The sequence below is a fragment of the Ciconia boyciana genome, chromosome 1, assembly GCF_034638445.1.
Source record: "Ciconia boyciana chromosome 1, ASM3463844v1, whole genome shotgun sequence".
Taxonomy (NCBI): Eukaryota; Metazoa; Chordata; class Aves; order Ciconiiformes; family Ciconiidae; genus Ciconia; species Ciconia boyciana.
Genome location: NC_132934.1, coordinates 45,543,177 through 45,567,744, shown reverse-complemented (window position 1 = coordinate 45,567,744; position 24,568 = coordinate 45,543,177). Strand labels below are relative to the sequence as shown.

Sequence of the window (24,568 nt, the reverse complement as noted above, 5' to 3'; positions counted from 1 at the left end):
TAGACTGTAATGCTGGTTCTGTTCATTTCTCTGTGATTACATGAAAAACTTAATTTTATTTAAAATTATGTCTTTTTGCAATACATGACATGAAGAAGAATGTCAGAATTTGGCCAATAGGCCAAATAAGCCTATGTTTTATATATCTTGTACACAACGTCTTTGCAAACTGTAGAGCTTATTAAAGTGCTGGTTTGACAGCTCTGAAGTTTGAAGTCCAGTACTTTTCACGGATCACATAAATGTAGGTCGATGGAGCCAAGGACGATGTTGTAGTCACTGCAGCTTACTTTCGTTTTAAATTAGCTAGCTGGTATACTGTTACCACACTAGCTATTCGATGAAAGCTGCAAGACCTACCTAAGGGGCTAAACAATGTTTAATTAATTTTACCTTCCTTGAGCTTTGTGCCAACATACACATTGTCAGTAGGGCTCAAATTAGCTGGCTTCAGACTACCTTAAGTCTGCCTACCTGGGCTATGGTCACTGCGATGTTTGTGTATACCAAGTAAAAGATGAGCCCCCTGAATCAGCTAGTCTTTCTGCACTGCAAAAAAGTCAAAACTGATTCTCCTTTCTTTTGTACTACCTCAATGAAAGTGGCTTCTCTGAGATTAATGGGGTTACAATCATATGAAAGAGGTGAGTTAAGCCTAATATTTTACATGGTTTTTTAAAGGCAAGTAGTGTGGGATAACTGGAAACAATGACTGCTTCCCTGTGGGTAAAATATAAGACCAATTATTTACATGTGGAGATAAAACAGAAGAAACATGTTCTGGATTTGGATGTGATTTCACCACCCCCCAACCCCACCCCACCCAAGTTTAAAATATGCATGTTACAATTCTGTATTCAATTTATTATACTCTTTCTCATAATAAATCTGGGTTGGGATTCTGCAAAAGAAGGATGTAGAATGAGATCCTTCTATGGTGTCAGTTTTTAAAACAAGTTGTTTTTTCTTTTTTATATATATGGGCTAGTGAATGTCTTTTGCTACTTTTCCATGCCCAAACTAGTTCATAAGGAGTGAACTTCCAAAAGTTTGGACTATACAGTGAACTCAGATAAGTACCCATAAATTTACCTGAATCGTTTGAATTTTTCTTTGGCTTTGTTTTCACTGTGTTCTGCCCATTGGGTGAGCAACTGGAGGGTTAGTCAGCCTGTGGCAGACTAACCTGGAACAGCATGATCCCATGTACTGTGCTGTCCTGCCTGGCCGTCGCACTGGTATCTCTCTGGTCATGACAAGTAGCACAGCTCTCGGCATGTATCCCAAGATTTAGATTGCCATGACTCATTGAGCCACCTTGTACTCACTCTCACAGTATTGGTCTGTTTGCCTGCCCTGGAGAAGGGACAGCTGGTAGTAGAAAGCACCTCCCTCCAATATTAACTAAACCTTTCTTTATCCTGTAAGATGTTTGTTTTCCTCAGAAAAGACAGACACTGGAGCGTCTAAAGTCTTCAGATGGTTAGTCTGTCAAACATGGTTTCTCCTTGCATGTATTCAAGGAAGGGTCTAGTGGAGACAGCCAGCATCCACCTACTTCCATCCACTCACTCCCACTAGTAGTCACTCTCCCCCTCGGGTGCTTGTGCAACAGAGGTACCATGTCACTTCTCTGATCACAAGACAGCAGTCAGCATTTTACTCCATCATTCCTGTATGCAGGTCACCAGAAATACCAACAGTGCTTTAACTGCATTAGAGAAGCACTGGCATGGAGAAGAGGAAATCATAATCATAATAAACCACATTTAGCATAGTAACATGTTCAGCTTATTTTAAAGGTGATAAAATGACTTGAAAGTTGGAGGCAAGTGAGAGACAATGCTTGTTTTGTGACAATGTGGGGATCTGGTTGCATTAAGTAGGGAAGAAGTTGCACGACAGTGTAAGGAGAAGGTCTGCAGTGGAAAGGATGCAAAGAGGGGAAAGAAGTTCTCCTGCAAGAAGTGGATGTGGTTAAGACAGAAACCTCTCTGAGAACAAGGGAGAAAATGTAGATGATGTGTTAGCTGGAAAAGAAAGTTGATAAATCTTCTTCTGGGGAAAAAAAAAAAGATAAAATCTTCTATGGGGATGGAAGCCTAAGGAAACTCCACATTTACAACACATTACTGTCTTCTCAAACCACCCCTCTTCTTGTGCTTCCCTTTCCACAGAAGATTTTGTCCTGACAGGAGGAAAAAAAGCACGTTTGACAGAAGTAAATGGAAGGAGTTGCTTACTAAACCTACGAGGTGTAGAAGGTAGTGGGAGAATGAAGGAGGGGCAAGAATGTGTGCATATCTAGTGACTGAAAGGCTGGCTTTCAGAAAAAGGGGTGACTTAAGCCAACACATTTTGTCACATTTGTAACGGATTAGAACTGAGCGTGTGATCAAGTAGCTGATAACTTTGTGAGCTGTTGTGACTCGGTCACCATGATCACCTATTTTCACTTTCAATTGGATAGCTCGATTCAAGAATGCATTCTTTCTTCTTGAATAACTCACTCATTCAAAGGATAGCCAAAAGAATATGTGCCATAAGAAGCCAGCAGAAAATCTGGAGACAGCAGGTGTTCAAAAGTCAAGGTCTCAAAACTGTGGAAATGGGCTTGTACCATTAGAAAAGTTTAGATTTCTTCCTGCAGCTCAGCATGAAGAAGAAAAATTATAGCACCTGTACTGTACAGGTACTTTCTGCATCTGAAATTGGATTTTTTTTTTTCAACTAAGGTGCAAAGACCTAGAAAATGTGCAGTGCCAACAGTAACAGATGATGTGAAAGCAACATTTTTTTTGTGGGTGCATTAGCAGCAGGAGCAGCAGCAGAGTTTTAACAGGGTTAGAGAGAAATAATACAAGCTGCTTCGGTATTCCCTCAAAGCAAAATTTTCCTGTCTATTACTGGCTTATACTGGCTATTTCTTTGCTATTTCATAGCATATAGAAAGCAAAGTGAGCATTAAGACTCATGCTGGTATCTCATAGGGGTCAGACATTGTGAGGTTTTGTCCATATATTTTTAATCCAGTCTAAGATACACAATTTTAGAAAACTATTTATAACTGAATGTGCTGGCTAAATGCTTTAAATGCTAGTTGCTGAATACCACACCATGTGTCTTACTAATCCTTCTGTACAGAGTACTAGTGAACAGGCATGCAAGTCATATATTAAAAAGAAGAATGTAGGGTAAGGCCTGCCAAGCAAGTAGTCAAGCATGTTCCACTTTAGAAAGTTTTTAACTCAATTAACTCTTAGCAAAGCAAGTCGGAAGAAATCCAACTTCTGTTTATGAACCTCAGAGTCCACACTTGTCCTCTGTGTCTCGCGTGTACCAGAAATTCTGCTACGGGAATATGACTAACACTGGTGTGGCAGCCTCTGCCTTGTGCCTCAAACCACAAGGCAGAGACCGAGACAGTCAATATTTTTATGGTAGGCTCCCAAGTCTCCCAAAGAGCCTATTCCGGTGGGAATGCCTGGGGCTGACTAACACACATGGACAACAACAAAGTGTAGCCGCCACAGGCATGTCGATCCTAACAATATAGCCTGGGGGAGTCCGTGCAGGAGGCATTTGCAGATCCCTTAGGGAACAGCTGAATTGCTAGGTCTTTTTGTCTGGAAGGGTCTCTTTGAGACCCAGGTTGGGGCCTTCCTCAGCGTAAAGGGCAATGAGAGGTGTTGAAACCCTCATTTTGGGAGTGTCTTCCAGCTCGGCACACCAGGAGATGGAGGGGCTGCTCTTTCCTACTGCAGGTCTTTGCCTACAGGTGGGTTTCTGCAAGTGAGAGAAAAAGGGAGTATGTACGTGTGTTTCTGTCTCCCTAGCCCTTACAGAGGACACCTTTTTGATTCATGTCCCTGCTGCAGGGGCTGCTCATGCATTTGGCACGTAAGAACCAGGGGTTAAAATTCCTAAATAGCATTAGAGCCCAGGGTGGGTACTAAGGCTGCACACCTGTGCTTGTCCTCTGCCAGACAAGCAGTTGAGCCTAATTGTTTAGTGTCTCAGTTATAAAATAATTTGATTCTTTTACAGTAATACAGAATAACACTTTAGGAACAAATAAATGAAGTGCACATAGATAAAGGAAACAAAATATTCAAATACATTTTAAGTGTTTAGAATAATGACATTTATTTTGATTCTAAGGCATAGTGAATTTTAATTAATTTTAAAGTCTCTTTAGCCTACCAAAGAGATGTGAAGGGAGATGAATGTGGAGATCAGTTCCGTTTTCTTTTATGCTGGAAAACAAAGTACAGGTACTCTAAGCCACATTCAGGAAGACTTTTTTTAACAAGGAGGTACCTATGAACATTTTAATATTCTTAGTGAAATAACTGAAAACTATCATGCAAAAAGATTTATATATATATATCTTAAACATCTAGCTTGCTGAATTAAAGCAGTAGGAAGTTATGAAATAACAGAATTAGATAGCTATAAGAATCTTAAGAGAACATCATGTTCTTTCAAGAATGTTTTCTATGTAAGAATTCAGATAACATACATAATTCTGACACTAGTTTTATTCCTCCTCCTATTCCAAATAGTAGTTAGGCCTAATACCACAGTTATTTTATGCATTGAAAAGACTGTTTCCTCCTAAGGAATAAGGTATGGCATGGTTTGGACTGAAAATCTATTTTTCAGTTTGAAAAATAAATGTAAATGATATAGCTAGCTAGACTGGCTTCTCAAGGACAGGTTATGACAGACAGCACCACATACCAGAAGACTTAAATGAGATCCCCTTTGAACCTAGACGTATTAGTTTTGTTATCTTCATATTTTGCATTAACCTGCAATTAAGTGTGTAGAAGCCGTGAAGATTAAGTAACTGTCTTTTAAAGTTTGCAGTCAGCCAATGAAGCTTCTAAGTAGTTTAATCTTGTAGGATGATACCCCCAATGGGTTCTACATCTCCCTCAATGAAAATGGTTTCAAAAGAGGTGGAATTACTTAAGGCTTCTCCATCATCAGCTCACAGCTTTGATACTTTCAAATCTTCTCCTGACCCTTGGACACACATTAAGGGAAGGCCTTGAACCAATAGTGCAGCCAGGACTCAAAAAGGGGAAAAGTCTATCTTCTACAGAGGAGGATAAAGCTTGGTCACTTTGTGGAAGGGATAGCATGACCTGGTTTTCTGCAATCACAGGGTCTTAACTTTTTCGACCCTATCCTTCCATTTATCCAATTAGGAGAGGAAGCAGTGCATTAGCATTTGTGTGCTGAAACAAACTAATATGTAAAACTAAAAGATAAAATACAGAAAATCATAAAGGGATTGTCACTGGTCCAAGTCGTAATAAATAGACAAAATAGTTCCAGATAATGAATAAGTTCAAAAACATCACAATACGGCTGCTTCATGATCAGAAATGATAAATGCACTTATTAAATGAGCTTAGTTACAAAGTATACTGACTTGCTCTTAAATTTTGCAAGAATCTGAGTTTTGTGAATATACTTACTCTGAAAAGAACAGTAGTGATCTTCAAAGTTAAGCATTATTCTTGTATTTATACAAAGCAGGATTTTCTCATATGGATGTCTTCATATCAAAAGCTGCAGTTTATATTTATAAATCTCTAGACCACAGGCTTGTTTTCTGTCTGATCTTTTGGTCCTGATAATACTACTGAGTTTAAGTTATGGGTAATTTTAAGTTATAATGTACATCTGGAATTACTTTGGTATCTGTTCCTAATTATTCCGATAAATCATTAGTAGACAACAGTATCAAAAGCAGTCTCACTAAAAAAATACAGTTGTAAAATTAGTATTTCTTGTACATATTAAAGTTTGCTCACCTAAAGATGGAGTTCAGGTTCTCTTTTTGAGAGAGGGTAAATCTGACAGAATGAAATAGCATTTGACAAGTGCAAGCTCAGAACTCAAAGTCATCAGTAGCACTGTCTATATGCCTTACGCACATTCCTGTTTCCATAGCAACAAATCCAATATAGCATTTCCCTTTCTTTAAGGGCTTTTTAAAATTTTGAATGATAACATAGACTTGTTTGATATGACAATAACATGAATATTCATGTTTGCAACAAATGACCTAATTAAGGTCAACTTCTCTCAGAAGTAGTAATGAATCTTTGGATGGATTACCATTTCTATACTCGGTAATGACTTTTCATTCCTATTAATTAATTTTTTTTTATAGGTTCTTTTTTTATCTGATGACCTTGATCTTCCAAAGAGATCCACCAGGGTGGATCCTTTCAAAGGGATGAAAACTATATTGTTTGTTTGGATGAAAAGGCTTATGTAGTGTATTCTAAAATGGAATACTAAAGCTTGAGCCTTGTCTCTTTTGACATTCTTTCTGTTTTCTAGAAATTAGGGAATGTACCATAACATTGCACAGTTCTGTAACTGACCGATCCATTAATTTAGTATTTATGCATTGTTTTCTTTCCTAGAAAATGATAGAAGAATTATAAAGGACTTTCTGACATTGGCCTCGCAGAGTCCTGTTCTGGTGTTTAGTTTGCCATAATTCCAAAAAAACATTAGATTAGACAGTATTGCTTTGAATCCACTCTGTAGTAATATGTCATCAGCCAGCCATCACTAACCTTGAACTTCCATGTGTAGGTTGATAGCTTTTTTAGCATTCCATTATTTTCAGTTTCTCCACATCAACTGCATCATATTCACCAAGTAGCAGTGTAGTTTATTCCACGTAAAAATCTGTCAGTTAAAAGTATTAAATTTTCAGTCACACTTTTCTTTTAAGCATTCTGTGCTGTGTTCTGTTCAGTGTCAGTGTCTTTAGTTCTGATTTTTCAATTTTGTCCCTCTCCTTTTCCTTGACTTGTTAGTCTGATCCAACCTCTTCTACCTCATCTGATGATTATCAATATGTTATGGAAGCTAAACTACAAGAAATGATCTCCATACGTAGGAAGGTAGTCCTACTGGACTTTACTTTCTATTGCTAAATAGAATCCATCTGATTTGTTTTCATTTTCTTTAACTTATTTTATTTTTTTTTTTATTGATAATCAACCATCGTGCAGTTCAGTGCTTCAGGAGCTTACAATTTTACGATGGCAGGTTTGTGTTCAAACCATGCACAGTCTGCATGTTACATTTGGCTGATTTCATTGCTCATAAATAACTCCAATGTTTTGCTGATGCTTGGATGTAACAGGCCTTTGTAGCTGACACATTTCAAGCAATGCTGTTCAGCTGCCTGTTTAAATAAAGTTTCTTTTCGGAAAACTAAGTTTGCAGTTAGTAGTAGCTTGCTTTATGTTTTGTTTAAAACTTACTGAAATAAAAACTTATGAAGCCACTTAAATTACAGAAAGAGTCTTTCTATTTTTTTACAGGCAGAAGAAAGACATGGAAACATTGAGGAACGTATGAGACACTTAGAAGCTCAACTTGAAGAGAAGAATCAGGAACTTCAAAGAGTATGTGTATTGCAGACAACTTCTGTGCACTTTTCTTTTAATTTGTCAATCTAGCGCTACATTATGCACTCCAACACACAAATCCATCTACTGGTAAATGTTTTATTTATGGCAGTGATGGCAGCATCTTCCCACTTTACGTAACCATCTTAATATACTAGTTTACATCTAGTTGCAGCTTTCAAAGTATTCTGCTGATACAAAAATGAATGTGCATTAATCAATAACTGTAATTACCTTTCCAGTGAAATTTCTTTAAATGGCTGCAGTTACCATCATTTTTTTTTATTTTTTAATGATACAAGTCTGCACTGGTTAATTTTGGACCCTACCAATCTGTCTCTTCTATTCTACATTAAAGGCAAGGCAAAGAGAAAAAATGAATGAGGAGCACAACAAAAGATTATCAGATACCGTAGACAGACTTTTGACAGAATCCAATGAGCGTCTGCAGCTACACTTAAAAGAGAGAATGGCAGCACTTGAAGAAAAGGTATAGTGCAAAGAGCAGTATAAAGTTCAGCTTGATAAAGATTCTCCTGTATGAAATCTGTTCTACTTTTATCAGGATGGAAGCATCATGCTGATTTTGTGTTACCAAATATTACCACAAATATGGTCTAACTTATACATTCAACTCTTAATTCAAGAGTGCACTCAAGAATCTTTCCAGGACTACTGTGAACTGCATATGCTGAATATCACGAGTCCCTGTGTTATCAGCGGGGAGTCTGATGAAGAGCTTGTAAAGGACCAGTGCACAACACGGTATGAGGCAGTGAGAGAAAGTGGACAAGAACGGAGGAATGGCTGTGTTTCAGATGTGCTGTCATTGCCGTATTTTAGCCTGCTCATTTTACCTTACTTCCTCTGGGAAGAGTAAAATGCTGTCACCACAGGAGAAGGAGCATCGACCCTTGGAGAGGGAATGTTATTTACAGGTTTTCCGTGATGTGGCACACAACGGGCCTGCAAAGTTCAAATCCCATGATCTTTATATTCACCCTCCTTAATCCCTCCCTCTTCTACTTATTCACCTTCAGTTTGATCTGCGGGGAATCTTTCAGTGTCTTTCAGAAGGATATTTCAGAACTTCTCAGACGATGTACTTCTGGTTTATATCGTTGAAGCAAAATGTCGTACAAAGCAAGAAATAGACCTGTCAAAAGACTAACCTGGGAGTAGTAGTTGTGTAAGAGTGTGACAGTTGCTCAGTTCAAGGAAAATGCAAAGTTTTTGCTGTTCCTGATAGAATGTGGTCCTACATGTTTGGATTATTTCCAGTGTTTTAAATTTAATACATACTCAAACTGAAGCATTAAGGGATTTTAATTTTAAAGTCCAGTGAATATGAACTTTGCTGACTTGTACATGGAGGCTACATGTATATGGTGATAGCTGAATATTTTACATTTCTCTAATTTCTTTCTGGTTTATCTATATTTTATTTTTTCTTTTAATTCCTAGAATGTTTTGATTCAAGAATCTGAAAGTTTCAGGAAAAATCTGGAAGAGTCTTTACATGATAAGGTACTATAAAATACTGCAATTTTATTTGTTTTTATCAAAAGTTATATATTTATTATTTGGAAGTATGTATATGGTATATTAATTATCCAACTAGCATGTGAAATCTTCCTGGCATCAATGATAATTCCTTTAATCCTCCAGATGTCTTAACTAGCCTTTGAGGGTCTCTAACAATTGTTCTGAGCTAAGTTTATGGTTGAGATCCTAGCCTCAGGAAGGCAATACTAAAATTCATATTGATGTCACTGGCCCTGGAATTTTTGTTCTATCAGTTTTAATTCTGGAAAACTCTTGTTTAACAGAGGTGTATGCATAACTGGTTACTTTTCATAGTGTAGAATGCAATTGCTTGATTCGATGCAATTCTTCTTAACAGGTGCAGTGGTATTATGCTAAATATAGCTGAAAGTGTCCTTTCTTAGTTCATTGCAAATTAACTCCTAATACTGTTTAGTGAATCAGTCAAATTAATTATAAATATTTATTCCAATCCCAAATGTTGGGATTTTGATTTGTAATTATGCTTGCCTTGAGCACAGTAGGATACACAAATGTATCTCCCTTCCGATTCACAGAAGTGTTTTGTAATGTATCTAATCCATTTAAAAGAGATTGTATAGAATTTAAAAAACATAGTTCCATCCAATACTAATATAATTATATCATATGACATCCGAAATCAAGAACTTTGAGAAAAATAACAAAAGAAGTATCTATTCAAATAAATTGCTATTTTCATGTACATTCGGATAACCCTGTAGAAAAGCAGAGATTAAAGTCCCAAAAAGGAGCTTGTAGGGCATTTTAAATAAATAAAATTTCTCTGCTGTACTACCACAGTTATAAAGCGATTCAGCTGTCACAAAATCAGGATCATACTTCACCATACAGTTAGATGACAAAAAGGACAGAAAGGACATTTCTAAAGCTGTGTCAATTGAAACAAAAGTTTCTATCATTTTGCTACCAGAGACTCTAAACCTGAATTATGGATACCAATTTTGTCTGTGTAAATAAGGTATTTTGCCAATGTTATCGCCAACATAACTTTATTGTTTTAATAGTGTTAGAATGGAAGTGTACAGTGGCTAATTCTTTTTCAGTCTGTTTTCTGGCTTGAATGTTCATATCAACTCTTGACAAAGATGAAGAATCTGGTATAAAAATCTACATTCGTATTGAAAGTATTTTTGCAAAGATATTTTTATTTATTATATTTATTGATTCTTGCTTAAGGATGAGAAGTGAAATAAATCGAACATCTCCACTCCCGCTCTGTGCAATTGATGGATCTGAGTTCTCTTCACACACAACCACATAGTTCCGACTCCAGAGCTTCTAAGTTCCCACTTTGAAGGGTTTATTTGTTCCATTTGATGAAGAAACTGATGAAGCAATTTCAGATGCATGGACATAACACCAGATATTAATAATGTCTAAATAACTAGCAAATGATACAAGTAGAGTAACCACCAAGTCATCCAATTCAACCAAGTCATCCTATTCAACCAAGAAATAGTGTAAAAATACTCTAATAAGAACTACTGAATCTGATAGTAATTAAGCGCAGATCCCTTTTCTTCCTAGCATTTTGGAATCCTGAACATTTTAAACTCTAGAAACAGCAGCGTTACTTCTTCATCCCATGTTCTCTCTTAATTTGTTTTAAAATTCTTTGTTTTCTTTTCATTTTATTAGTAGACTATTGTTATTTGTAGAATTTGGGAATAGTGCTTTTTTTTCATAGTGGTTGCTGTCAATAATCTTTTTGTTAGTTGGTTCCAAAAAATCCAATTTTTGTGGCACTCTGTCATTTTTCACCAGTAGCACCTCACACTGGATTTCCATCAGCTCCCAAGAGCGAGCTGTAAAGCTGCAGTTCAACAAAGCACCTAAAATGTCGTTGTCTCTAAGTATATGTCTCTCTTCATAAATAAAAAGGCCAGGATGTAATCTCTGTCTCTAAAGGGCAAATAGCATGTCACACGCTGAACACGCCTGGCATGGAGAGTCCAGTTAGTGCACAAATCAGTGCTGGTTCTTTTCCTGACTCTAGCTGTATGAGAAGAAAAAAGTAAGTTTCAAGTACAAACCTCTCCTGGAATCACTTCCAGCTAGTGGAAAAACACTGAAGAGTGCTATACAACCTCCTCTTGATGCATGTCTTATTTAGCAATAATGAGAGTTGAGTGAGTTCACTGCCTTTTCTTATTATAGTCAGTGCTACATTCAGTTTATCTTACTTGTTTAGCTTTACAAGAGCAATATCTCATAAACTAAATGTATTTTGTATCAAAAGTAAGTATATCTTACTATTCTTATTTCCAGGAAAGACTTGCCGAAGAAATTGAGAAACTGAGATCTGAACTGGATCAAATGAAATTGAGGGCTGGTTCTTTAATCGAACCCACATTGTCAAGGTAATAGTTAATGACAAAAGTTTCTTCACTTTGAGTTGAAATAGAACATAAATATGTGTCAAGCCTTTACAACAGGGGTGTGTTCAGACCACACATAAAAATATCATGTATTCCTTTAAAAATATAAAATCTGTGCAATTATTATTACTGTTGCTTTTCACTTTTTTCATAGGCAAACAGGGCCCTAAAGCAGTGAGTATACACTGAAATATTACTGAGATTAAGGAAAGTCTTTTAAATTATGGAATGTTTTCAAAAGCATATCCAAATACATTTGGAGAGCTTAATAATAAAGTTGAAATAAGTGGGAGAGCTTAATAATAAAGTTGAAATAAAGTCTTTAATGCTGAAACTAATCTGCATGTTTGTGATCATATTTATTTATTCTATCAAGTACATCTAAAAATTATTTTTTTTATTAGCAAGAAACAACTTGGCTTTGCTTAGTGTGTAAGATAAGACGACAGATCTTCAGCTAAAGATGAAGGCAGTATTCAGATAGATCTGAAAATATCATAACAGGACATTAAACATTATGCCTCTCTGTGGCAGAAAAGCAATATGGGAACAATAGTGAGACAGGTATCATAGAAGTAGCTACCAACAGCTGAAAGGAATTTATAATTCTAGACAGACAGTCCTTCTTGCCTAAAAGCATCCCTCAAAAGAAAATTGTTACTTTATTGGTAATTGTGTTCCATGTCCTGTTTTCATAACAAGCAACATGTTAACTTTTAAAGCCTGCCAGCCAAAGCTCATGGACCAAGACTAAATTCAGAGCACTGTAATCCTCTAAAGTTATTCTTGTTGGATAATTTTTTTGCTTGCATCAGGTATTGTCTGTCCATTGTTTCCTCAGATATCAGTACCTGGGCATGGTTTCTTCCTCGACTTTTTATTATCTCTTGGAATAATATTTTTCTATACATGGAGAAGTGTAAATCACTGAAATTCAGAATGTGATGCTTGTAACTGTTCGCATTTTTGTTCCTTTGGGAGTGTAAGTGTGACTGCAGGCACACGCAACACTGAGAGTGCTTGCGAGGACGCAGGCTATTGACCAGCAGAGATGTTTTTGGAGCAGCCATCCTTGGTGAACAGCAGCCTTTCTTGCTGGGTAGATAGTTTCAGTAGCTTGTGCTCTGTAAATAGGAGTATGATTAGCCCTGGTCAGAGAGATGTTAGAACTTGATAAGCTGTCTAAATGTCTTGGGAATTCAGCAGGTTCCCGCAGAACAGTATATTTCCCCTTCCATGACCTCACCTTGCGAAGCTACCAGCCCTCTCAGGAATGGGGAGGTATCAGCATTAAATACTTACTGTTCTAAGCACATATTTAGTGCTGTATTTGCAGCAGTTTGTTCTTTCAGCAGAAGAACAATGAAGCTGGTCAGCAGATAGGTATTTGCTGCCAGAGACTGGAACCTGGGCTGTTTCTTTTTTCCTGTCAACTAGCTGCACAAGTACCAAGTGTTATCAATTATCAGAGCAAAGTTCTATTACAGCAAATATGGTGCAAACACAGAAAATAAAAAACAGTCACTGCCCTAAATGGTTTACTACATAACAGATGGGAGACATACGGACAAATTAAACATACAAAACCCCAAAAGATTATTGTTCGGTGCTGTAGATGGAGGGCTTAGGCCATTTGTAGCCCAACTGTTGTCAAGTTTTCATATTAGTATAATGAAAAAAGGTGAGGTTTAGAGAATTTTTTAAAAGGTAAAATCATAATTTTTCTAATATTATGGAAGTTCCTACCGGGCCTGATGGGAAGCATAAGAGCAGATAAACTGATGGTTGTTGAGAGAAGGACATTTATGACAACAGTATGAGCTCTGATGTATGCTCTACCCAAAACCTAAATTCTAAAACATTATTCAGTATCTGTGACATTTTTATGTATCTGATTTGATTACTATGGCACATACTCACAATTCAGGAATCCTGGTACCTCTTTTTTTTTTTACTTGTTTTCTTACAGTATTTATTTTGTAAAACAAACTGTATTAGTGTTGAAATCCTTCCATTATTACTTTAGATTTGCCACAGTACTTATAATACCAGAAAGCAATTACATTTCTTCATACCACTCTGTCAAAGTAGCTTGTAATAGAGGCTTTCATGTTTATCATGATGTTTTCACATTTCCCATTTATCAATATACAGGAATCACAGTTACAATATTTTATCTTTCACTTTTACTTTATTATGATGTTTGAAATTTGAGACCAATGCTTCAGTCTTCCAAATATGAGTATGTTTTAATTCAAATTAAGTTCTTCTCAAGGAAAAGTGAATCTCTACGTTTAGAAAAAGACACAGAACTAGAGCTCAGGAAAATAGTCACACTTACAGCCTGCAGTTTTCAGCATAGATATATATGGTTTTCTGAATTATTTCCTTCATTTTGGAAAGCAGACGTTCTCTTACTTAGCTTTGTTATGTCTAGGATTAACGCCATCATTTTCTTGAACAGCATTCTTTTCAAAGTGAGAGAAGTGTTTAAGAACAAAACGTATTCCTATTCTGTTTCCCATAGCTGATTAATATTGCTGTGAACCCTGTAAGTTGTCTGTAGGTGACTGTAATAATTTTTCCCAAGTTTAAAAAAAAAACCCAGTAAGTACAATATTAAACTCTCATTTCATGCTCTTATAGATAGTGAAATGTCAAACATTTTTTTAGGAGTCGCTATAAACAAATACATATTTAGTTGTCTTATTAGTACAATATTTGTTACCTTTCATTTTTCTACTATAATCATGCTATTCATATATTTTTATGTGGAGATCGCTTATGTGTTAAGAAATAAAAACTGTTCAGGTCTGCCCTGCTGTGGCTGAATGCTCAAATGGTGCATGGAGCCTTTGCTCTTCTGACTCGGCTACACAGCCCGTGGGCAGGATGCTTCTATTGCGCCATGCAGGGAACTTTTACTGCTGCTGTTTGACCAAGGACAGAAAGGTCAGGGACCATTGTACGCAGCCAAGAAAAGATATGCTGAAGTCATGTATGTGTCCAAAGACTTACAAGGGCGACAGGAAAAATTGGAGGTTAAAACTCTCAAAAGCATCATCAAATAAACATTAATCGTTCATAACCAATGTTATATATCACAGGGCAGTTCACTAATGTTTTCATAATGCAGAGCACAGACTTACAGTAGGAAAGTGTTATAGATATCCTCACTCGTGAACATGTTAACATGCTTACATTAACCTCAGGTATATTTATTCAGGAAAGTAATGGAAGAAAATATACAGGATAGTACATTCGGCAGCAAGTTCTTTTAATTATCTTGTCCTGAAATCTGCTTGGTTTTTTGTATTATAGTTTTGGACAATGAGTTTTACTATGCAAGTCCTTCATTTTGAAAAATCAAAGATTATATTTGTTTGTTTTCTTCCTTAATTTTCTCGTAATATGATTTCAAGTTTTCACTTTTAAATGATATTTTGTGCCTTTTTGGTCATTTATTCTAATACATAATAATTTGTTTAAAAAAATAAATGTGTTCCTAGAGTGAAGATCATTGGATTGTTGCTGTTATTATTACTATTACTCTCTTAGTCTACTTCTGTGGCTCTTTTTATAGGCCTCACCTTGACACATCAGCAGAGCTGAGGTATTCTGTGGGCTCACTAGTTGATAGCCAGTCTGACTATCGGTCAACTAAAGTGATAAGGCGACCTAGAAGAGGCCGGATGGGCGTGCGCAGAGATGAACCAAAGGTTAATCCCCAGTTTCTTCTCATATATTACCTGATAAGAGAACATATTTCAGGCTCTTAAGCTTACAGTTTGTGTATTTCCAGAAAAAAAAAACCCAACAACAAAAAAAACCCTCAACAACACACCAAAAAACCCCAAACAAAAACCCCAAATAGCAGGGGTTTTTTCTAGACATAGTCAGGCAAGAGTACTGTTGTACTAAAATGAAGGCAGAAAAGGTTGAAGTTCAGATATCAAAGTTCAAGCATACTTGACTATCTGTGTTTTCTGGGTATATTTTTGTGTACATTTTCCTGATAGTTAATTTTACACAGCATTAGAAATTACATGAAAATACCTTACATCATCTGCAGTAATATTGCAAGTATTAATGGTGAATTAATCTTTGAATAAGTATTCTTAAGTGTTAGTTGCTTTCCTTTCCCATTTTATAGAAGTTCAACTTTGCAGTTGTTTTCCATGGAATAAGCCATGTACACCCTAATTCCTGCTCAGGTAAAATCACTTGGAGATCACGAGTGGAATAGGACTCAGCAGATTGGCGTTTTGAGCAGCCATCCATTTGAAAGCGACACTGAAATGTCCGACATCGATGACGATGATAGAGAAACGCTTTTCAGCTCCATGGACCTCCTGTCACCAAGCGGCCATTCTGATGCCCAGACTCTGGCCATGATGCTTCAGGAGCAGCTAGATGCAATCAATAAAGAAATCAGGTATGTAGCCTGAACCAGCTGTGATGATTACAGCTTCAAGCTTCCTATAGTGCATGAGTTCAGGTACAGTTCATAACAATTAGAAACCACTTCTACATTTAAAGGATTGATAATGTGTCTGCTTTTCATGTGAGATTATTGATTGTGTGAAGATAACAATGGCATCTTCATTTCCTAACCATAGAAATTTCTTTTAAAAAATGTTCCAAGTGAAGAACTGCTGGCCAATTGAAGAGAAATACTTTAGAGAAGGCTAACACAGGGCAAATTTGACAGATCACTATTCATACTCCTCTTTTCAAGGTCTTTTTCACTGTTCCGCATGACTCCTCTTACTCACTAATGACCTCCTATCAGAAATATTTTATTTCAGTGCTCTTCATGCTTTCTTCTGATAATTATTCCTATGTTACATCTCATATAAGCCACGTTTTCTAAGACATGGTTTTGATTTTCTATGGAGGCATAGAATGTGATTTTTCATGCTCCAAGTTGGGTTATAGTGCTTGGAAATAGGTGGTGAATTGAATGTATCTTAATAATTTCTGTGCAAATGTAATGGAGTGATAGAGAATCCACTGACATATTTTAATTAAGTGAGTTTTGTAAACGAAACCATATCTTAGGCTTAAAGCATTCTTACATGTTTTTCAGGAATGGTAACTTTTAAAAACTTGATGTATGAAAAACATCGTCTCATTAGTGACTGTTTCTCTAGAAGGAGATGAAGGAGATTACTAAATGTATTAATGACTTTCTGGTAATACCATAGACAGAAAGACTGTGGTTAGAAATATAATCAAAACCAGATTACTTTTTGCCAAATCTCAGTCATTCTCTGAGCAAGGTAACTTTAAAGGGAGAACTCTATTGGAATATATTGAATTTGAATCACTTTTCTGTCCACAGGGGAGACTTTTTGTTATAGATCTACAGCTTTGCATTTCACTAATCCCAGAATTTCTTCATTCAGATAGGATTACTCTGCTATTTTCTAAAATCTCTTATTACAGCTGTCAAGATAGTCAAAGATAAATTTTCTTGTTGGAAGGGTAAATCTCCTTAAAACAGTGTATGTAAAATAGAGAACCTTATCCATATTTTCTGTTATTACAAAGAAGTCGGCACTGTGACCAATTCAGGAAGCTGTAGATGTAACAAATGTATTTAAAAAAAAAAATACTAGCATTTGGGCAATTTAACAGGTAATTATGTAATACAGTAAAAGGTTTTCACAAGAAATTGTACCTGCAGGTGATATAGTGGGATATTATTTGTGCCATCCTGAATCAGATCACTGTTTTACTTAACGCAGGATCTTGACTTAGATGCTAGGTACAGTTTTATCTCAAAAAGGAAGCAAGGGTGCACATTGTATGTAGCCATTTTTACTGGAGGTCCACTGAGAGTAGTTTATTTCCCCTCCTGCTAAGCTTATACTGAAGTAGAGGCTTTCATTACCATCACTGTCATTACAAGACTACAAGGATAGTCTTATAAACTGTACTGCATTTCACATTTTCTTGGTTTGTTTTTTTTCTTTTTCTTGACAAACACTATAAGGGTTTATCAACTGATTGGAGGTATCAAAAGAGATTAAAAATGTATTTTGCCTTAGATTTGTTTTATTATACAAGATGTTTCAGAATTTTGATTACTAAAATGAAAAAGATTGCTGTAATTCCCTTTCAAAATATCATTTGCCCTTAAGTTCCTGCCATGCCTCACTTCAGAAAGAACTGTAGACATTTTATAGAAATTTTGAAATGGATGTTAGAGAAGAAGATTTATCACAGCACAGGAATTTGTAGGTTTCTGTTTTCAATGTATTATGGTTTCATGTGTTGTACTTGCTTCATTTCACTCAGAAAAGCCCAGTTCACAGTTTCAGCCTCCCCAGACTTTGTATTCTCTCATTTAACCTTGATCCTGCATACTTTTTCCTCCACTTCGCAAAAAAGACTCCTTCTAACATGGGTTTACAGGCAAAGGACTTATAAACAAATGTTTTATTTTAAACACATTTTATCATTCTAGGTGCAATCACAATTAAAAACCAAAACTAAAGAACCCAGTGGAAGCATCCTATTGAGGCTATATATGAGAAGCTTATATTTGTTGTTAACAAGAGACCTATTTTAATGAAATATACTTAAAAACTCAATGCTTTAGAAACAACTGTCACTTTTTCATCAATTTGTAGGGATGAAACGGACAAATTGTTTTGCATGTTCTCTTGTTTTATTAATATGGATTATCTTAGCAATTCCCTTCTTAAAGGCCCAATTTCATTTGACTTTAAATTTGTGTTCATGCTTTAGCAACAGAAAATCAGATGAAGCCAACTTAAGAATGGAATTAGTTTCCTATGGTAAATCAGATTAACCCCACCTCCCCGATACTGTCTCCTTTGCAAAGGAACCGGTCTTCCTGAAATGTCATATGTCAAGTCTGTTCTTGGGCAGATTCTTCAAACAGTTTTTGAGGATGGAGGAATTAAGAAAAATAATTTAATAATTCTGGTGATTAAAAATACCTTTTTCAATATTATTTTGGAGTTGATCTATGCTATTCGTGTTGCTTTGTTTTTCTTTTGAATCTCATTTGAAAGGAAACATTTTTTAGTTTTGCTTTTGGGATATGCAGAGACAAATACAACCACGTTCTTCTTTATTTAATAAGGTTAATCCAAGAAGAGAAAGAGTCAACAGAACTGCGTGCTGAAGAGATAGAGAACAGAGTGGCCAGCGTGAGTCTGGAAGGCTTAAATCTGGCCAGAGTCCACCAAGGTACATCCATTACTGGCTCAGTGACTGCATCGTCACTTGCAAGCTCATCTCCTCCCAGCGGACACTCAACTCCTAAACTCACCCCTCGCAGTCCAGCCAGGGAGATGGACAGAATGGGGGTTATGACGCTGGTAAGAAACTTTGTGATGCCAATTGTAGGTGTGATATTTCTAGCATTGAATACTTCATCTTTTCACTGTATGAATGGCTTATGTCTCTAATTCATTATTCACCTCTTCATCATACATACAGATAGCAACTACCCTAGAATATGGATGTTTGGGGTTTTGTTATCGTGGTTTTGAGCACTGCATGATTCACCAGGGCCATAATGATCTGAGGATCAAGGGCCTTCAGCACACAGGCAGTGGAATTAATAACAAACAGAACGGATCATTGGAATTACTGTAATCAGTTTATAAGTAAAAAATGTTTACTAATGAAAAGCTCTGAAGTAATACAGTTATTACACAGTAGTCTGTGGGACTATTGCTGAGTTTAAACCTCCCAGAAATGTCTAGAAGACATTAAAACCTTCTACTACTTCATATATGTGATCATTTGGATATACTTCTGTATTTGGTATACTCTTTTATACTTGCAGCATTTTGTATGTATTCTTCATGACAGTATATCAAAGCACTTGAAATAAGTGCTTTGTTTTCCAATAATTCATTTAACTGATATATTTCAACATTGCAAGCAACACACATAAATAGATACCAAGGCATCAAATTATCATGCAAAGCATTTCTAACATTACTGTACCTTTGAAGACATATTCTGAAATGCCTGGTTTGATTAGAAAAGGGATTTGCAAAAAATATAATTTTGGTCCTAGACAAAAAGAAACAGTGCAACAGTCAAATAAGTGAAGGTAGTATGTGTCAACATATTCAAGATGTACAACTGATATTGATAAGAGTGCAGATGCAGGGTGCAGTGTTCAGTGTGGGCTACAAACCAATTTGGAGCCTGGGTGCCTTCATCCCTTTAAGCACTAGAAGAGAATCAAAGGAGCCCACTCCGCTGATCTCTACATACAGTGAAGAGAATAGGATATGACTAACCCCATCTTTTATTTGCTATTTCTCTGATAATCTGAATGTCATCAATGTCCCCTTGTGGTCCATTCCTGGGAAGCAGCAGCACTGGTTCCCTGTGGAACCTTTTAGCAGAGGGGAAATGAGCTTTGATCTCAATCAGAAACCAGAAATTAACTCTCCTAGCCAAGAAGGTTGCTCAGAACAGCTGGGAGTGGAGCCTGGCTGTTAATTCTGCTCAGTTGGGAGTAGGGACTTTTGTCTACCATCATCTAGCTGAGTACTCCCCTTTCCTGGGAACTGACAACTACTTGTATCCACCTCTACCCCTCCCAGTTTAGGATGGTGTTTGCTGCCTTCTTGGGAACTAAAGACAGCAGAGAGGAGGTCAGGCCTAGCAGTTGTGGCAGACTGTGGCACTGATTCTTTGCTGCCCCCAGTTCCCACTGCTGAACAGCAGAAATGAAAATGTTGGTGGCACAGACCGTTGTGGAGGAGGTGGGTATGCAGCCTGCCGCAGTGCCACCCACTTCACCAAAGCAGCGCCTTCCCGAATATGCAGTTTGGCTCTGTTTCACCAGCCGTTTAAGCAAATTGGCTACAGATAAATGGCAATGGTTAAACTGACCTTCCAGCAGACACCTGCACTGCCTGGTTGCCTTGATTTGGACACGGTAGCTTTGGGTCAGTAGGTTCATTCGATTCAAGTACAAAACGACAGCGTAGCCTCTGCATTTCAGGTTGCCGTGGCCTCACTGGCACCCAGCTCTAGCTGTGCTAAAGCTCAGAAGGATATGTCTGTATGAGTTGCAGTTGAACTCTTGACATGTCATAAGCTGTAGAAGTAGCAACCCACTGTGTGCTCAACAGCACAGCTCACATTGCGCACCCTCATCAACCATATCAGAATACTTCTGCCCTGCACTGTTTCAGCAGGAATTCAGTGCTGGATATCTCCTTCTCCTTACTGGCTGGAGACAGACACAACAGGCTATCAGACATCCTCTAAGTGGAAGCTTTGAGTTGGGAAGAGCTCTGTAGAGGTCTGGTCTCTAGAGCCCAAACTGCCGAATGATCCTGTAGGAGTTGGCTGGAGGAGCAGCACTGCATGCGTTTCCACGGCCTAGGTCCATGCAGTAAATAAATTCTGCAGACTATCTTCAGCTTTCCTTGAATGAATGAGACATCTACCAAAAATAAAAATGAAAAGGAGGTTGAACAAGACACATTCTAGCAGCCTTCTACTGCCAAATAATGCTGCAGTACAGAAGATGGGTGAATTTGTATCCATTGACTGAAAATGCCAGTCACATTAATATGGGATAACTGGAGAGAAAGACTCCTTTTTCAGAAATGGTATTTGTTGATGATATTTTGCCTTTATACTTGGTGAGACACCAATACATTTGTAATATTATATAAAACTAAAAAAAAACCCCAACTCTGTGTTGGGGGTAGTGGGAGGATTTATATGAAAACTCCAAAAAGAAAAAGTGCTACCATAAGCTTGCAATATCCTATTCTTTGCTAAGCTTATGAAGATGAAGGAGATTGTAACTTTAGAAAAAATAGCTGCTTTCCCAGAATGGCATATTTGTCAGGGGTTATCTTATGTTATGACACCAAGTGTAAAATTAGTATATAATACGGATAGCATTAAATTAATGAAATCTCCCCTTCCCACTTCTGAATGTGAGAAGAACGAATGTGTAGCATTTTGTTATGCTCAAATAAGATTTATTAATCATTCTTTTGTTGTTGTTGTTGTTGCTTTTGTTACCAATCTAAGCCAAGCGACCTAAGGAAACATCGGAGAAAGGTATGATACTGGGGTTTTTTTTTAAGTTTGGGAGAGCACATTTATCATATTCCTCTGCTATTTAGATAACCAGGTTCCTTGCCAGCCACTGCATCCTCTCCGTTCCTTTTCGTTCAGTTCCTGAACATAATAATTTTAATCCTACCTGGAAAGGCTTGCAGGGGTCACAGCTAAGCCGTAGAATCAAGGCCCACCAGTGATACCTTGGAGTAGTAACCTCTACAGCACAAACTTAAAGGAACACAGTTAAAAACAAAGTGTGGACACAAAAGAATTACCTTCAAATGTATTTTGGCCATTCTTCTTGCTGGAAGAACCAGAGTCAGATTACTTGAAACCTTCTGGAGCAATATAAAGCTGTTTACAGAATTGGCACTGAATATAGGATTTATCTTTACATGAGAGGAGACAGTATTTAAGATAAATCATTATATGCTGTGACAAAACTCCTTTTTGTTCATGCTTATTTTCAAGCATTCTGACCATTCTGTTAACAATCTATGGAGAGAGTGGTCCTGTTTATGTCTGTGTTTACCTTCTCCCTTATATCCCTGAGAAACTTTGTTTACTTGAATAATCCTGTTTAATGCAAGAGACCTGCTCATGTCTAAGGTTATTTTAATGTTTAGACCTTTACTAGATCAACCTGATGGCATAAAAGGAATGAATTTCTTCTCCAAGTGTAATCTCTTTTCTTTCAAATACATACTTTAAGCTGTCATATTTAGGCAATTGCTCTTTCCCAGTAGCCTCTTTCAAAAATAAGAATCCTTACAATTTTCTCAAAAATTGGCCCAGATCAATTGTATGAGATTCAACAAGGCCAAGTGCTGGGTCCTGCACTTGGATCACAGCAACCCCATGCAATGCTACAGGCTTGGGGAAGAGTGGCTGGAAAGCTGCCCGGCAGAAAAGGACCTAGGGGTGTTGGTCAACAGCCATCTGAATATGAGCCAGCAGTGTGCCCAGGTGGCCAAGAAGGCCAATAGCATCCTGGCTTCTATCAGAAATAGTGTGGCCAGCAGGAGTAGGGAAGTGATCGTGCCCCTGTACTCAGCACTGGTGAAGCCGCACCTCGAATACTGTGTTCAGTTTTGGGCCCCTCACTACAAGAAGGACTTTGAGGTGCTGGAGCGTGTCCAGAGAAGGGCAATGAAGCTGGTGAAGGGTCTAGAGCAGAAGTCTTATGAGGAGCAGCTGAGGGAACTGTTTAGCCTGGAGACAAGGAGGCTAAGGGGAGACCTTATTGCTCTCTACAACTACCTGAAAGGAGGTTGTAGCGAGGTGGGGGTCAGTCTCTTTTCCCAAGTAACAAGCGATAGGACAAGAGGAAACAGCCTCAAGTTGCACCAGGGGAGGTTTAGATTGGATATGAGGAAAAATTTATTCACTGAAAGGGTTGTCCAGCATTGGAACAGGCTGCCCAGGGAAGTGGTTGAGTCACCGTCCCTGGAGGTATTTAAAAGACGTGTAGATGTGGTGCTTAGGGACGTGGTTTAGTGGTGGACTTGGCGGTGCTAGGTTAACGGTTGGACTTGATGATCTTAAAGGTCTTTTCCAACCTAAACAATTCTATGATTCTATAAAAATTGCACTTGAATCCATACATGCTTCAGTTCACTTGACAAATTCATGCAGCATATGTTGAAACTTTCTTGAAAACCTAATCTGCTCTCATGGAGTCTTTCTCCCCTAGATTGCAGTAGTTGAAGAAGATGGGCGTGAAGATAAAGCCACAATCAAATGTGAAACTTCTCCTCCCCCAACACCCAGAGCGATCAGAATGACTCATACCCTTCCTTCTTCATACCACAATGATGCCAGAAGGTAAGATATTTGTAACATAAATTGGTACTTCACTGTTTTACCGCATATTATTCTTTTCAGATCATACTGTTTTTTAACTATTCCAAAATGACCTGATTTCTTCATGTTTCTAAATCATTTAGGGAAGAAGATGTGATTGTTTCAGTTGTGGGGAGATTATTACTGAAGTATAACCAATTAATTTGTTTGCAAACCTGCTCAGAAGAAAATAAAAAATTACTTGCATATTTTGACATGTTATCTATTCAATTTCTTTGTTATCATTTTGTAGTAGTTTGCCTGCTTCACTGGAGCCAGAAAGCATTGGTCTTGGCAGTGTCAATAGCAGCCAGGACTCCCTGCACAAAGCTCCCAAGAAGAAAGGAATCAAGTCTTCAATAGGACGTTTGTTCGGTAAAAAAGAGAAGGCTCGACTTGGACAGCTCAGTAAGGAATTAGTGGTAACAAGCCAAGATCACCATTTCACAGTCATTTTTCCATTTTTAATTTTGCTTCTTTTCAGTTTTCCAATTTGCTTATTTTTCTCTTTAGTCTGGCAGAAACTTCCCATTAAACTTCTTTGCTATCAGCAATTATAGTTGTCAGGAGTTTGCTGTAGTGCAAATGAAAGGAGAATTCTGGCACAAATTACTAGTCATCCTCTTCACTGAACCTACTGCTTCAATACTCTCTTGAATTAGGGTAAAAGTGCTAACAGTGTATTCTCAAATAATCAAAATAAAGAGGAGGTGAGAAACTAGTAAGTAATAAACCACTATAAGGGGTGTAACTATGTGATATGGAAGGTCCTTGCAAGTAAATGTAGTTGCTCATCAGATTTCATTGTGTCAATAGACATCTGCTAGTGCCTATCACTGAATATCCTCACCATACTCTTTCAGCTAGCTATGCTGCTCACAGCAATGCTTTGTTTTCTTCCTACTTCTTCTGTCCTTTTCCTTTGCCAAGACCTTAGTCTAATTCATTCATAGGAAAAATTTTCCTCTGTGCTATTCCATAGGATATGTCTATACCACATGCAAAAAAAACCCCCCAGTCATAGCATAATTTTATTTAACTACCTTAGGTAGCATAAGCAATGGAAGGTGAAGTGACAGTCTTCAGCAAACGCTCATAGTCCGCATGCCCAGATGGGCAAAAACATCCTTAGCCTATATTGCTAGGCTATCTGATTTAGCTACATTAAGATTAGTATACACATGCCAACACAAGCATTAAATTGGTATGGATATGACAGTA

The 24,568-nt window shown here is 37.3% G+C and overlaps 1 protein-coding gene across 6 annotated transcripts in view; it reads left to right on the top strand.

Moving 5' to 3' along the window:
* Window positions 1–24,568, top strand: part of PPFIA2 (PTPRF interacting protein alpha 2) — a 357,296-nt gene that overhangs the window by 292,957 nt on the left and 39,771 nt on the right. For 4 of the 6 annotated variants that reach the window (XR_012042987.1, XM_072864432.1, XM_072864420.1 and 1 more), the window contains 10 exons: window positions 7,365–7,448; window positions 7,810–7,941; window positions 8,916–8,978; window positions 11,307–11,398; window positions 15,000–15,135; window positions 15,631–15,851; window positions 18,534–18,771; window positions 21,473–21,502; window positions 23,199–23,329; window positions 23,601–23,755. Coding sequence is in view for 5 of the 6 variants with exons in the window: in XM_072864432.1 (XP_072720533.1) it covers window positions 7,365–7,448; window positions 7,810–7,941; window positions 8,916–8,978; window positions 11,307–11,398; window positions 15,000–15,135; window positions 15,631–15,851; window positions 18,534–18,771; window positions 21,473–21,502; window positions 23,199–23,329; window positions 23,601–23,755 (1,282 nt within the window). In the remaining variant the exon portion in view is untranslated. The remainder of the gene's footprint in view (window positions 1–7,364; window positions 7,449–7,809; window positions 7,942–8,915; window positions 8,979–11,306; window positions 11,399–14,999; window positions 15,136–15,630; window positions 15,852–18,533; window positions 18,772–21,472; window positions 21,503–23,198; window positions 23,330–23,600; window positions 23,756–24,568) is intronic. The other 2 variants (XM_072864453.1, XM_072864428.1) reach the window with 1 other exon arrangement.